Here is a 13,343-nt window from a genome sequence, read left to right on the forward strand (position 1 = left end):
ACAGTCCGTTTGGATTCATTTAAGACCGATGAATTTCTCACTAACACAAAATCCAATAATTGCAGCAAAACCGAATTAAGCACAGTCGCGTGAAATCGACAGACCAACAGTTTGAATGGAGATCGTTTAGTAACGGGACCCTCTAAACAACAGTTTGAATGTAGACCCTCTAAACAACAGTTTGAATGTAGACCCTCTAAACAACAGTTTGAATGTAGACCCTCTAAACAACAGTTTGAATGTAGACACTCTAAACAACAGTTTGAATGTAGACACTCTAAACAACAGTTTGAATGTAGACCCTCTAAACAACAGTTTGAATGTAGACACTCTAAACAACAGTTTGAATGTAGACCCTCTAAACAACAGTTTGAATGTAGACACTCTAAACAACAGTTTGAATGCAACAGTTTGAATGTAGACACTCTAAACAACAGTTTGAATGTAGACCCTCTAAACAACAGTTTGAATGTAGACCCTCTAAACAACAGTTTGAATGTAGACCCTCTAAACAACAGTTTGAATGTAGACACTCTAAACAACAGTTTGAATGTAGACACTCTAAACAACAGTTTGAATGTAGACCCTCTAAACAACAGTTTGAATGTAGACCCTCTAAACAACAGTTTGAATGTAGACACTCTAAACAACAGTTTGAATGTAGACCCTTTAACAACAGTTTGAGTGTAAACCCTCTAAACAACAGTTTGAATGCAGACCCTCTAAACAACAGTTTGAATGTAGACACTCTAAACAACAGTTTGAATGTAGACACTCTAAACAACAGTTTGAATGTCCAGCATATACAGACAGAGAAGCATATCCATGGAACTGTCTCCCATATTGGTGATATATATTTCTTATCTTTGGACACTTACCTACTACTAATCATGATGCGTTTATCTACTACTGACCTTATATCCCCATATCTACTAGTGATCCTGACGGGCTAATCTACTACTGACCTTATATCCCCATATCTACTAGTGATCCTGATAGGTTAATCTGCTACTGATCCATATTCCCATATCTACTAGTGATCCTGATGGGTTAATCTACTATTGATCCATATCCCCACATCTACTAGTGATCCTGATGCCATCTCCTCCTGGCCATGCCTACTATTTGCGTGGTGCGCCTGGTGCGTCTACTTACCTGTGATGGTGATAGTGACAAAGCAGGTGACGTCATCCATTGGCGGATGTTTACCGTCACTAATGCGCAACGTGCAGGTGATGCTGGACTGTGTCACACCATGGAATGATGTTGTCGCCTTCAACGATACAGTGGCTGCAAGCATAAAAAGTAAAATAGTATTGTGACTGGTGGTAATGCTGTGTACAGCGACTCACGGTTGTGACAGACATCACCTAGCGCATTCACTTACCAGAGTCATAAACGAACAGTCCCAATTCCGGAGTACACAATGTTACCACAGATAGAGGATTGTTCTCCTTGTCTGTGACGGGAATGGCGTATACGATGTCATTCGTTTTGATGGATTTGGCGCTAACTTGCGTTGTTGCTGAAAAAGAAATGCACAGGTTCCTTTTCATATCAAATTTGTGCGACAGAACATGGAGTTTATACTGATCATCATTGAAAACGCACCACTTATTCAGAAGCACGTGTAAGGAATTGATATTTTTTGAGTGGATAATAACAGATGGACGACTGACAAAACCAACAACATAGAAAAAACGCTCATTCATTGAAATGTTTTACAGTCAGAAAGGATCAAACACACGTGGGGTCAAATCGAAAAGGCAATATCGCGTGTGACCGCCATTTGCATTGACACGTGCAGTTCAACGTCTCCTCATTGAGTCAATAAGCGTCCGAATAGAGTTCTTGAGGATTGCATTCCACTTCTGCAGTAGTGCAGCCTCAAGTTCCCGGATGTTTCGCATCTGTTGTCGCCGCGAAAGACTTTGACCAATTTCGTCCCACAAGTGCTCCATGGGGGATACATCTGGCGACTGTACTGGCCAATGAATAACCTGGATGTGTTTCTGGGACAGATAATGCATGGAAAGTCTTGTTGTATGTGCCCGTGCGTTGTCCTGTAGAAAAGTATGGACATCTTGGTGGTGATTGGAGACAGATACGATGTGATTCTGAAGAATCTGCTCACGGTAATAAAGGGCATTAACTAACTCTCCCTTGACAGACATGAAGGCAGTCCTGTGATTGTAATTTATTCCACCCCAGACCATGACACTCCCACCACCCAAAGGTCTGTCTGAACAACACACTCATCAGCATAACGTTCACAACGTCTACGCCAAAGACGTAATCGGCCGTCAGCATTACGTAGATGAAGACGTGACTCGTCAGTGACTACCACACCATGCCATTGTTGTAACCTTTACTGAAAATGCATGCTAGCCCATTGTACACGCTCCTTACGGTGTCTGTCAGTCAGAATTGGTCCAACGTAAGGACGTCGAGCATGGAGCCCTGTAGCGTGTAGACGGCGTCGCTTGGAGTCAGCGTTGATGACCCCCATGTCAACCTTGAACTAGTGCAGCAGTCTTGGCAGTCGGCAGTGTTCAATCACTGATATGGACAAGGTCAATATGGCGATCCTGATGGAGCGTCGTAACACGTTGTTGCCAAGGTCATTGAAGGTCACGGGTGCTGCCTGTCTACTGATGTCGTCTATGAAGCCTAACCATGGTGGAGTGGCCAAGTCCAAGTTGTCGTGCAATATCCCTGCTGCTGGTGCCAACCTGAATCATGCCTAGTGCACGTTCTCTTTTGTGAGGTGTTAACCTCGGCATCTCTGTCCTCGTTTCACAATCGTTAGTGAAGCAATGACAATCGGTTCTCATACAGCTGCTTTTAATGTCACAGTCAGCATGATTTCAGAATGAAATTCGCGCTTTTTTCATGGCGCGGCTGCATGTTGATGCATTTTGGAATTAAGAGTCATACTGTGGACAGGAATTTGTTTCTAATGCATTTTTTCAATTGGACATGCCCTTCGACTTCATGTTTATTATATTCATTGATCATTGTCATACTGAAATCCATCTTGATGAAAATATGGACAATTTTAGACTAGTGCATTTTCAATGATGTTTAGTATATTATCTTCTGGAGACTTAAAGCCTTCAATTACTGTCTCTACATACAACAGGAACACTGCCCTCTATCTCTGTCTCTACATACAACAGCAACACTGCCCTATATCTCTGTCTCTACATACAACAGCAACACTACCCTGATTCTCTGTCTCTACATACAACAGCAACAGTACATTCAATCTCTGTCTATACATACAACAGCAAAACTACCCTGTATCTCTGTCTCCACATACAAAAGCAACACTACACTCTGTCTCTACATACAACAGCAACAGTACATTCTCTGTCTCTACATACAACAGCAACAGTACATTCAATCTGTCTATACATACAACAGCAACACTACCCTGTATCTCTGTCTCCACATACAAACAGCAACACTACACTGTATCTCTGTCTCCACATACAACTACATACAACAGCAACAGTACATTCAATCTGTCTCTACATACAACAGCAAAACTACCCTGTATCTCTGTCTCCACATACAACAGCAACACTACACTGATTCTCTGTCTCTACATACAACAGCAACAGTACATTCAATCTCTGTCTCTACATACAACAGCAACACTACCCTCAATCTCTGTCTGTACATCAGGGGCGTAGGAACACGGGGGCTTTGGGGGTTAGTAACACTACCCCTCAATCTCTGTCTTCACATACATCAGCAACACTACCCGGATTCTCTGTCTCCACATATATCAGCAACACAACCCGGATTCTCTGGCTCCACACACATCAGCAACACTACCCAATATCTCTGTCTCAACATACAACAGCAACACTAACCGGATTCTCTGTCTCCACATAAAACAGCAACACTACCCTATATCTCTGTCTCCACATAAAACAGCAACACTACCCAATATCTCTGTCTCCACATACAACAGCAACACTAACCGGATTCTCTGTCCCCACATACAACATCAACACTATCCTATATCTCTGTCTCCACATACAACAGCAACACTACCATATATCTGTCCCCACATACAACAGCAACACTACCAGGATTCTCTGTCTCCACATACAACAGCAACACTACCCTCAATCTCTGTCTCCACATACCAGCAACACTACCCGGATTTTCTGTCTCCACATACAACAGCAACACTACCCTATATCTCTGTCACCACATACAACAGCAACACTTGATTTTCTGTCTCTACATACAACAGCAACACTACCCTCAATCTCTGTCTCCACATACAACAGCAACACTACCCTATATCTCTGTCTCCACATACAACAGCAACACTACCCTCTATCTCTGTCTCCACATACAACAGCAACACTACCCTCAATCTCTGTCTCCACATACAACAGCAACACTACCCTCAATCTCTGTCTCCACATACAACAGCAACACTACCCTCAATCTCTGTCTCCACATACAACAGCAACACTACCCTCAATCTCTGTCTCCACATACAACAGCAGCACTACCCTCAATCTCTGTCTCCACATACAACAGCAACACTACCCTCAATCTTGTTTTATTTCCTACTTACCGGTCGGTGAGCACGTAGCCTGAGGTCTTTCGTTGGGTTTAAGTTGCAGGTCGTAGTTCTTCACAACAGAGCCGCCTTTTCCATCTTCACAAATAACTCCAATTTGAATGTTCTTTACCGGAAGGGAATTCAGTTGCACAGACTGGGTATAGTATATGCCATATTCTGTAAAATGAATATCCACGTATACTCCGAGTTGGAGGATAAAAAGTTCCAGCTTAAAATGATATACATTGTTAGTTACAACTATATGTTCAAATATGTAATGATATAATCCTTAGTTGCAACGGTATGTTCCAGTACATAACTATATACGTCCTTAGTAACAACTATATGTTCAATATGTAATAATATAACGTCCTTAGTACATGCAAATGATATAATCCTTAGTTACAACGGTATGTTCCACTACATAACTATATACGTCCTTAGTAACAACTATATGTTCAATATGTAATGATATAATCCTTAGTTGCAACTGTATGTTCCGGTACATAATGATATACATCCTTAATTCCAACCAAATGTTCAAGTATAAAATTCTATACATCCTTAGTTACAACTGTATGCTTCAGTATATATTCATACAATTCCTTAGTTACAACTCTATATGTTCTAGTATATAATGATTTACATCCTTCATTGCAACTGTATGTTCTAGTATATAATGATTTACATCCTTCATTGCAACTGTATGTTCTAGTATATAATGATATACATGCTTAATTACAATTGTATTTCCCAGAACATAATGATATGTATGCATAATTGCAACGGTATGTTCCAGTATATAATGATATTCATCCTTGGTTACAACTGTATGCTCCTGTATATAACCATACACATCCTTAGTTGTGAATATTTATGCAATAAACAACTCACTGACCAGCTTTTCGGTCATTGGTAGTACATGTTATGTTTGGGATTACATATTACTCAGTAAAGAACAGATTACACATTACTCAGTGAAGAACAGATTCTAGCAATTCTGTTGGGGTGAGTCCCATCCGTGCCCACACTCTCAGAGTCAGGCATCTACTGGCAGGCACACAAAGTCAGGCATCTACTGGCAGGCGCACAAGGTCAGGCATCTACTGGCAGGCACACAAGGTCAGCCATCTACTGGCAGGCACACAAGGTCAGCCATCTACTGTCAGGCATCTACTGGCAGGCACACAAGGTCAGGCATCTACTGGCAGGAACACAAGGTCAGCCATCTACTGGCAGGCACACAAGGTCAGCCATCTACTGGCAGGCACACAAGGTCAGCCATCTACTGGCAGGCACACAAGGTCAGCCATCTACTGGCAGGCACACAAGGTCAGCCATCTACTGGCAGGCACACAAGGTCAGCCATCTACTGGCAGGCACACAAGGTCAGCCATCTACTGGCAGGCACACAAGGTCAGCCATCTAACCCACTCAGCCGCAGCAGCTTCCACGAAAACTGAAGTCGAACAACGGGTAGTCTAGATCACAGACTTTGTTTATCATCACTTGGTTGTAATCACCTCAAGCTTGATAACGGTGTACGAATCTTCACTGAAACGACGCTCTGTGCAATAAACAAGAAGTTGTTATCTATACAGTTATCTGCTTCATGAAGCATCATGACACTGCTTGTTATCTCAACTTACTGCCAAGGGAAACCAGCTTCACCGCGAAAGGTGCTCCGGCTTGACTGATTGTGCCAGTGTGACACATGACCTCGTTTCCTTCCGGGTCACTTGTGACCAGTTCCAAGATGAGCAACTCCACGGTTGTGTCTTCCGATATACTACCCGACTTCGGGAGATTGGTGATATCGGGAGCCTCGTTCTGAAACAACACTTTAAGTTCTATAACAGCAGAAACAGATTTTGCTTGAATACTTTAAATGCTAGTATACATATATATTGTTTGCAAATGTTCTTTTGGAAGAACTGAATAGAATAGAAAATAGAAGGAACAGAACAATATTTAGTGTACCAGATGATGATTGTGCATGTTGTTTGTATACCGATACCACCAACACAAGAAACACTAGACCAGTGTGTGAACCAAAACCAACAATTATTGGACCTGTTTGGGAACCGAAAACAACGAAACGTGGAACTGTGTGTGTGTCAAAAACAACAAATACTGTGTGTGTATGGATATTTGTAGGAACCGGACTTTTGTGTGAACCATTACCCCTAGATACTGGACGTGTCTGTCAAAACAAACCTTAATGTACTGGAACTGTTTGTGTGCCTACAAAATTGATGTAGATGCTGTAATGAGAAGGAGAACGACCTAAGTGAGACTGTGGGTGTTTTGACATAATAATACCCAACTAATCGTCATGTTGAGATCTACATTGTTGTGAAATTGTTGTGTCAGATTTAAAATATCAATATATGTACATAAAACATACTCAAGTGTGGTTTCACGACAAAAGTTGTTTTGGCACAAAATCATTTGAAACAAACACATGATACAAATATTAAAAAACCCAAAAACATTCAGTCAGTACTCAAATTATCTAATAAAAACGTATTTTATAGAAACTTTTAATCGTAGTCATCACACAAAGGACGCATATAGTGTCATCAATTAATATGCAGAACAGGGTTCACAGGGGACAGTACTTTCGGGCCGAGTAATAGTGCTCCAGTTTGACCGTATTGAATTTGGATACTGACAGACACTAGGTTCCGGTGTGTTCCAGGTTAATCACATTTGTTCTGCCCTTACTAAAGTCAGATGAACATGTGCTGCAATGACAGTTACACTGTCCTGAACAGAGCAGAAATATTGCAGTTTCATATGGATATTACATAGGACAATAATAGGACAGTTGTACTGCTCATTACTCCGTGCTTGGCGCACGCTCGAAGCACACAGTCACATAAAACGAGTTTATCTAGAGCTGTTGAAAGAGGTAGGTCTTGAGATGACGTCTAAAAGACATACGATCTTGCGATCTATCCTGGAGCATCGCCGGACGACACTGGTGGGCTAAGCAGAGGATGTTGAAAGGAATCCTGTGCTGCACAGAAAGCCAGTGTAGATCCCTCAAGATAAGGGATATGGTCGTGCTCTCGGACGAGTGACACGATCCTGGCAGCCGTATTCTGTACACGCTGGAGACGATTTATCGGCACAGCAGGGGTTCCAACAAGGAGACTGTTACAAAAGTCGATCCTTCTCGTGACTAGGGATAGTACAGAAATGAAACACGTTTTGGGTATTTGACTGATCTGACTATCCATGGCGAGGTCCGAGGCCAGGATAACACCTAAGTGTTTGACACTCTCTGACACTGGTTCTTCAGTGTCTCCAATTACCAAGCTAGTGACTCTAAACGCCTTGACTTTGGTCCAACCACACCAAACTCCGTTTCTCCAGCATTCAACTTGGTCGACAGCCATTTCTGTATGTCATGGCAGCAGTGTGTCATACCTGGAGCTGCAGCAGTGCTTCAAATTGCTTAGGCTTGGAGAGAGACGCCAGCTAAGTGCCATCTGCATATAGATGCCACTTGATCTCAAGAATGATTGAGCCAAATGCCTTGGAGTACAGTGTGAATAGAACTGGACCAAAAACCGATCCCTGTGGCACACCGCTTAAAAGATTCACTGGTGCTAAAAAGACACCATCGAGATACACTGATTGATACCGATTCGACAGATAGGATTCGAACCAGGACCATACACTGCCATTGAGAAAGAAGTCATCCTTGAGGCGACTGAGTAGCATCTGGTGGTCTATGGTGTCAAAGGCCGCGCTCAAATCTAACAGCACCAGGAGGCCAACATTACCTCTGTCAGTACCACGTCTAAGGTCGACTTTTAATAGGGCTGTCCCCTTACTGTGTTTAGGTCGGTATGCCGATTGGAAAGGCATGTAATGATAACAGAAGTATTGCTTTCCCTAGCAAGAAGAGTAGAGGAGACAAAAGCTTTTCTTGATCATGCTTTCCTTGTGTGTATGATATATTCTATTCTATAAAGATGAATTGTGTATATGATATATTATATTCTATAAAGATGAATTGTGTATATGATATAATATATTCTATAAAGATGTATTACATGTGATGTTTAGGATGTTCTATGTTTGAATAAATTTGATTTTAATTCTAATATGGAATTTTATGGCTCATTTTGATGGCTGATGGGTGTACTGCAGTCTGTAAACCAATGAAAAAGGATCACTAATATCCTCTAAGGTTGAATTGAGTTTCGGAAAAAATACATCGTTTTCAAACGCAATATTCCTCCCAAAAGTTCACCAGAAGCATGTGCAAAGGGTACACACAACTTGATTTGTATCTTTGTCATAGTTATTGTGGTATTTCTTGAAATTATTTTATGCATAATGACTTAAGTTGTTTTCCTTCTCAATTTTAGTGAAGTAGGTTGTTCCGCCACTAAAAATATCCCTGACTCAGGTCATTCTGCCAGAAAAATGAAATTCATTAATCAGTTTTCCCTTCATCATTCTGAAAATATTCAATGAAACAATATTAAAAGATGATTCGTTGTATCCCGCCCCGCAAGTCTGACCAAGACGACAGGACAAGGACAGTTGTTTTCAAGAAACCAGTTTTTCGTCTCTCCGGTATTCCTTAAAAGGACTTTGGTCGTTTTGCTCCTGAACCCTTCGTATGTGGATATTCTGGATGTAGGACCTGTGTGTAAGCTGATGCCCACATTAATGTCGATAACTCTGGGACTGAACCGACCCGTCTAGGTACTGTACTTGTGTGTGTGTAGCCACCCGCCTTGGCACTGGACCCGTGTGTCTTCCTAACCGCCTTGGCACTGGACACGTGTGACTACCAGCCCGCCCAAGAACGGGTCCTTTCTGGACCGGTTTTTTCTACCTACCCGTCTACTGGGTCTGTAGATCTGGTTTTAGATATTTATCTTTTTTGACAAGATATTCTGTGAATGTTTCTATATTTACAATTCCAGATTTCTATATTGTTCTGAATCAAAAGTGTTCATACTTAACCCTGAGTGTGAACATTGTACATTTAGCCTTGCATGTCCACACTTTAACAGTTGCTAACCTCGAGTAGTATACACAATGGGGCTACGGGACCAGGTACCCCCCAATGGCTCAATTTTTAAGTTGAGCCCTTGGGAAGTCCCTAATCCCGTAGCACCATTGTATGGTGCATTCAAAATTTAATGAAAATCGGTCGAATAGTTTCTGAAATATTTACTTTTAAGTGAGCATGGGGTCGTTCGGGAAAAGGCAAAATGTCCAACTCTTTGTCGTAATTAAGTCTTAATTAATCTAATGAAGTCATCGAGAGTGTTACGAATGCTAGTTTGCTATAGCGTAACCATCTGCCGAGATGCATGCAAAAATTCACGAAAATCGGTCAAATAGTTTAGGAAATGATCACTTTGTAGTGAGCATGTGGTCGGTCTGGCGAAAGGCTAACAATCCAACGTATTGTCGTACTTGTTGTATATTATCGAGGCGAGAGGTGGTTTTAGCTGAATGAAACGCAGGTCTCGGAAGTCATCTCCTCGCTACCGTCTCGGGGGTTGCTTTGAACGATCGCCGTGGACGAGTATAAGTGTGTGCGCGTGTGTGTTTCGGCTCGGCTATGATGATGCACGGCCGGCTGACAAGATAGGATACAGATGTCTGAAGGAGCCATCTCGGTAGCTTGAGCGAGCACTGTGAGCCAGTCGCAGTGTGTGTGTCTTGACTCGGCTTGTACAGCCAACCGGCTGGCTGGCTGGGCTACGTTATGTTGATTTCCAGTACATCATACCGCAGTCCCCTCGGGTCGCCTCGCTGTCATCTCGATAATACTGAGTGAGTCGCAGTGTGTGTGTGTGTCTCGACTCGGCTTGTACAGCCGACCGGCTGGCTGGCTGGTTACGTTATGTTGATTTCTGCAAAATCATACCACAGCTCTCGGCAGTTCCCCTGGGTCACCTCGTTGCAGTCTCGGTAGCATTGAGCGAGTTCTGTGGGCGAGTCGCAGTGTGTGTGTCTTGGCTCGGCTGTTCAGTGTTTTTGCTACTTCATCCACGACTGGGTACAGTCCCATCCTGTGTGTGTGTATATATTTTTTTTTTATAAAATAATATTTAAATGGTTTTCCGTTAATGTACGATCGATGTATTTGAGGCTGATAAGGTTTAAATTATCGTACACGTAAATATTCGAGACATGAATCGAAATTATTTCTATAACACGCACTCCATCGAGGCTTATTAAGGGTGTTGATCCCGGTCTCATGACGATACGACAACCGTTGGTGATTGTGTCTAGTGAACCAGCGTATTATCAACCAGTCAAAAGTGTTCATTCTGACCCACGAGCGTCTGCAAGATAGACATCTACTATGAGCGTGGTGTGTGATTTGATAGTCAAATTTGAATCGAAAAAATCTAGTTGGCAATCGGGTACGTCAAACCGTAAATATGAAGCCATGTCGTTTGAAGCTAACATGTTGCCCGTGTGACCTGGTATTCGTAAAACGTGTACATCAAACTCTGGAGTGAAAGATCCCGTTGTTCGTAGTTTTGGAGACGGAACCATTGTTTTTAAAAGATATGCGGGTTGAGGTGATGGTCATGTTGATCAACCAGTCGGGCTGTTTGATTTCTGCTGGTGACACCCGCTCGAATATGTTGTCTTTTAAGTGCAGGACGTACAAGGTGTTTTCCTCGCCGGGCAGATCGAATCTCCGCGTGTCCCCCAGATCGGCTAGCGTTACGTTGGGATGATGGTCGTTCATCGGTTGTTTTATACAAAATTACGAAATGGTTTTCAATTGGTTATCAGATAATTCCTCGGACGTGCACTTTAAACCCATGAGATGTATGTTGTTGAGTAAGAAAATTTTGGTGAGCGATGTCTTCCACGGTCACGGTGACTCCTGCAGACTGGTGTAGGGGTTAACGTTCACCCGCATGTAAACGGAGCAAACTTGGTATTGTGGTTGTTTGACCCAGCGGAGTTTGGTCCCTTTCACAATTTCAACAACGTCACGTGACGACGGCGGTTCGCGTTTTGCGTCCCGGGTTTGCACAACAGCATGTGGGCTACTCTTTGCCTCAACGTGCTGACGATCATGCTGCATCTTTGCATAGGGACGTAAGCCACGAGAAGGGTTCCGTTGTTCACGACTTTCGTCAGTAGTGATCTTTGTTGACCGTGAAAACGTGGGGAGAGTCGAGCGTGATGTTGAGATTCCAGTGGATTTGGGATGGCACTAATACCCATTTGTTGTCGCTGTTGAAGATGAGAGTGTGCTGCATGTTTCTGGAGACGGCCGTGGTCTCGACGTCGTCCAGGTGGAACAGCCTGCCGTGGAACACTGGGGTTATCATCATTTGGTACTCGTCGTTGCGGATCAGGTTGTATCGCGTGTTGTTGACCGCTCCTTCGGTATCGAGGAAATTGCATAGGTCGTTGTTCTTATGTGTGTTCCTGGACCTGGAGACTCGGTCATTGTCGTATGTGCAGCATCTCGCTGAGATATCCTATACTTATGGGATCGTGTTTAATGTCTAAAACAGATATTTTCAATTCCGTGATGTTGCCTCGGATTTATATCTTGTATTGCCGCAACGAAAACGATTCAGTTCTGCCGTCGTTCAACTTTTCCGTTTTCACAGGCACGGCTCTCAGTAGTGTGGAAGGTCCTTCGCCTTGAACGTTGTCGGTCGTGCTCAGCTGATCGAGATGAATGCACAATTCACGATATGGAGCTAGATCAGGTAATTTCGTGGTAATTTCGTGGTATGTCTTTCGACGTAAACCCAAGCGTTTTAGCCAATGGCCGACTGAGTCGTGTTTTCCGTTGATGGCTAACATGACCATGCCGTTAGAGTCATTCATTTTGAGTTGTCTCAGACGGGTTTGAAGATTTCTTCGTTGAGCGAGGACACGCTGTAGTACCGGTCCGTTGCTTGGTTGCGGACGTTATTGACGAACAGCCTGTTGTTTCTGTCTTTGATATTGGTCCATCGTAGGTGATGTCGCAGAGCGTGACTTCGAGCTGACCGGACGTGTTATCGATCACGTGCAGCAGTTGAACGGACTCGCCGCTCGTTATTACCGGAAGCGTCACGTACATATGGAAAAAGTATATATGTATACTATATATAACAATTCAAATATGTACAAACCGGGAGTGTTTTCTTATAAAAGTGATAATATAAGAGCTACCGATCTCACGCAACGGAGTACTGTGGTTGATACAAAAGATGGTTTACATTTCGTGGTTCGGTTCATCGACGTTTTTAAAAATTACAGGTTTTCGGTCACGAATGTGATGACGTTCTGGCAGAATCAATTCAATTTCGTCGTGTGGTGCGTGACAACCGGGTGTGGCGTGACATTGAACGACACTCATCATGATGAACTGACTCGGTCTTTGTTCTAAATTCATGTGTACTACAAGATCAGACATATCCTGAAAGAAATCAGCGCAGCGATTCCGCAGGACAAGGCATCGAATGTCGTAAGCAATCCATATGATCAACGCGTAAACAATCCAAAAGACAAACGCGTTTGCGGTGAATTCAAACTAGATGTGAAGACAGTCGATTGGTGTTTGCCGGTCGAACCACAGTTTGGGCATTCCCATCGTTCGTTCAGCTAGTGAAAGAATCGGTTACAAGTCGACGTCACGACGAACGTGGCTTTCAATGACAGCAAAGCGTGTTTAGAATTTGAGCAGGGACCCGCGGGTTAAAAGTTCGCTGGACACTTTGAAAGGGTTTACTCGCATGGAGTC

General features: G+C 43.0%; 1 protein-coding gene across 1 annotated transcript in view; it reads right to left on the bottom strand.

Annotated features, from left to right (window-relative positions):
* Positions 1-13,343, bottom strand: part of LOC124272759 (protocadherin Fat 3-like) — a 79,225-nt gene that overhangs the window by 24,430 nt on the left and 41,452 nt on the right. Inside the window, exons 12-15 of the mRNA XM_046707961.1 lie at positions 6,241-6,421; positions 4,604-4,768; positions 1,388-1,525; positions 1,156-1,290 (exon numbers count right to left, since the gene is read on the bottom strand). Of these exons, the coding sequence (XP_046563917.1) occupies positions 1,156-1,290; positions 1,388-1,525; positions 4,604-4,768; positions 6,241-6,421 (619 nt within the window). The remainder of the gene's footprint in view (positions 1-1,155; positions 1,291-1,387; positions 1,526-4,603; positions 4,769-6,240; positions 6,422-13,343) is intronic.

The sequence above is a fragment of the Haliotis rubra genome, unplaced genomic scaffold (assembly GCF_003918875.1).
Source record: "Haliotis rubra isolate DU_JTF1 unplaced genomic scaffold, ASM391887v1 Scf1723, whole genome shotgun sequence".
NCBI classification, from domain to species: domain Eukaryota; kingdom Metazoa; phylum Mollusca; class Gastropoda; order Lepetellida; family Haliotidae; genus Haliotis; species Haliotis rubra.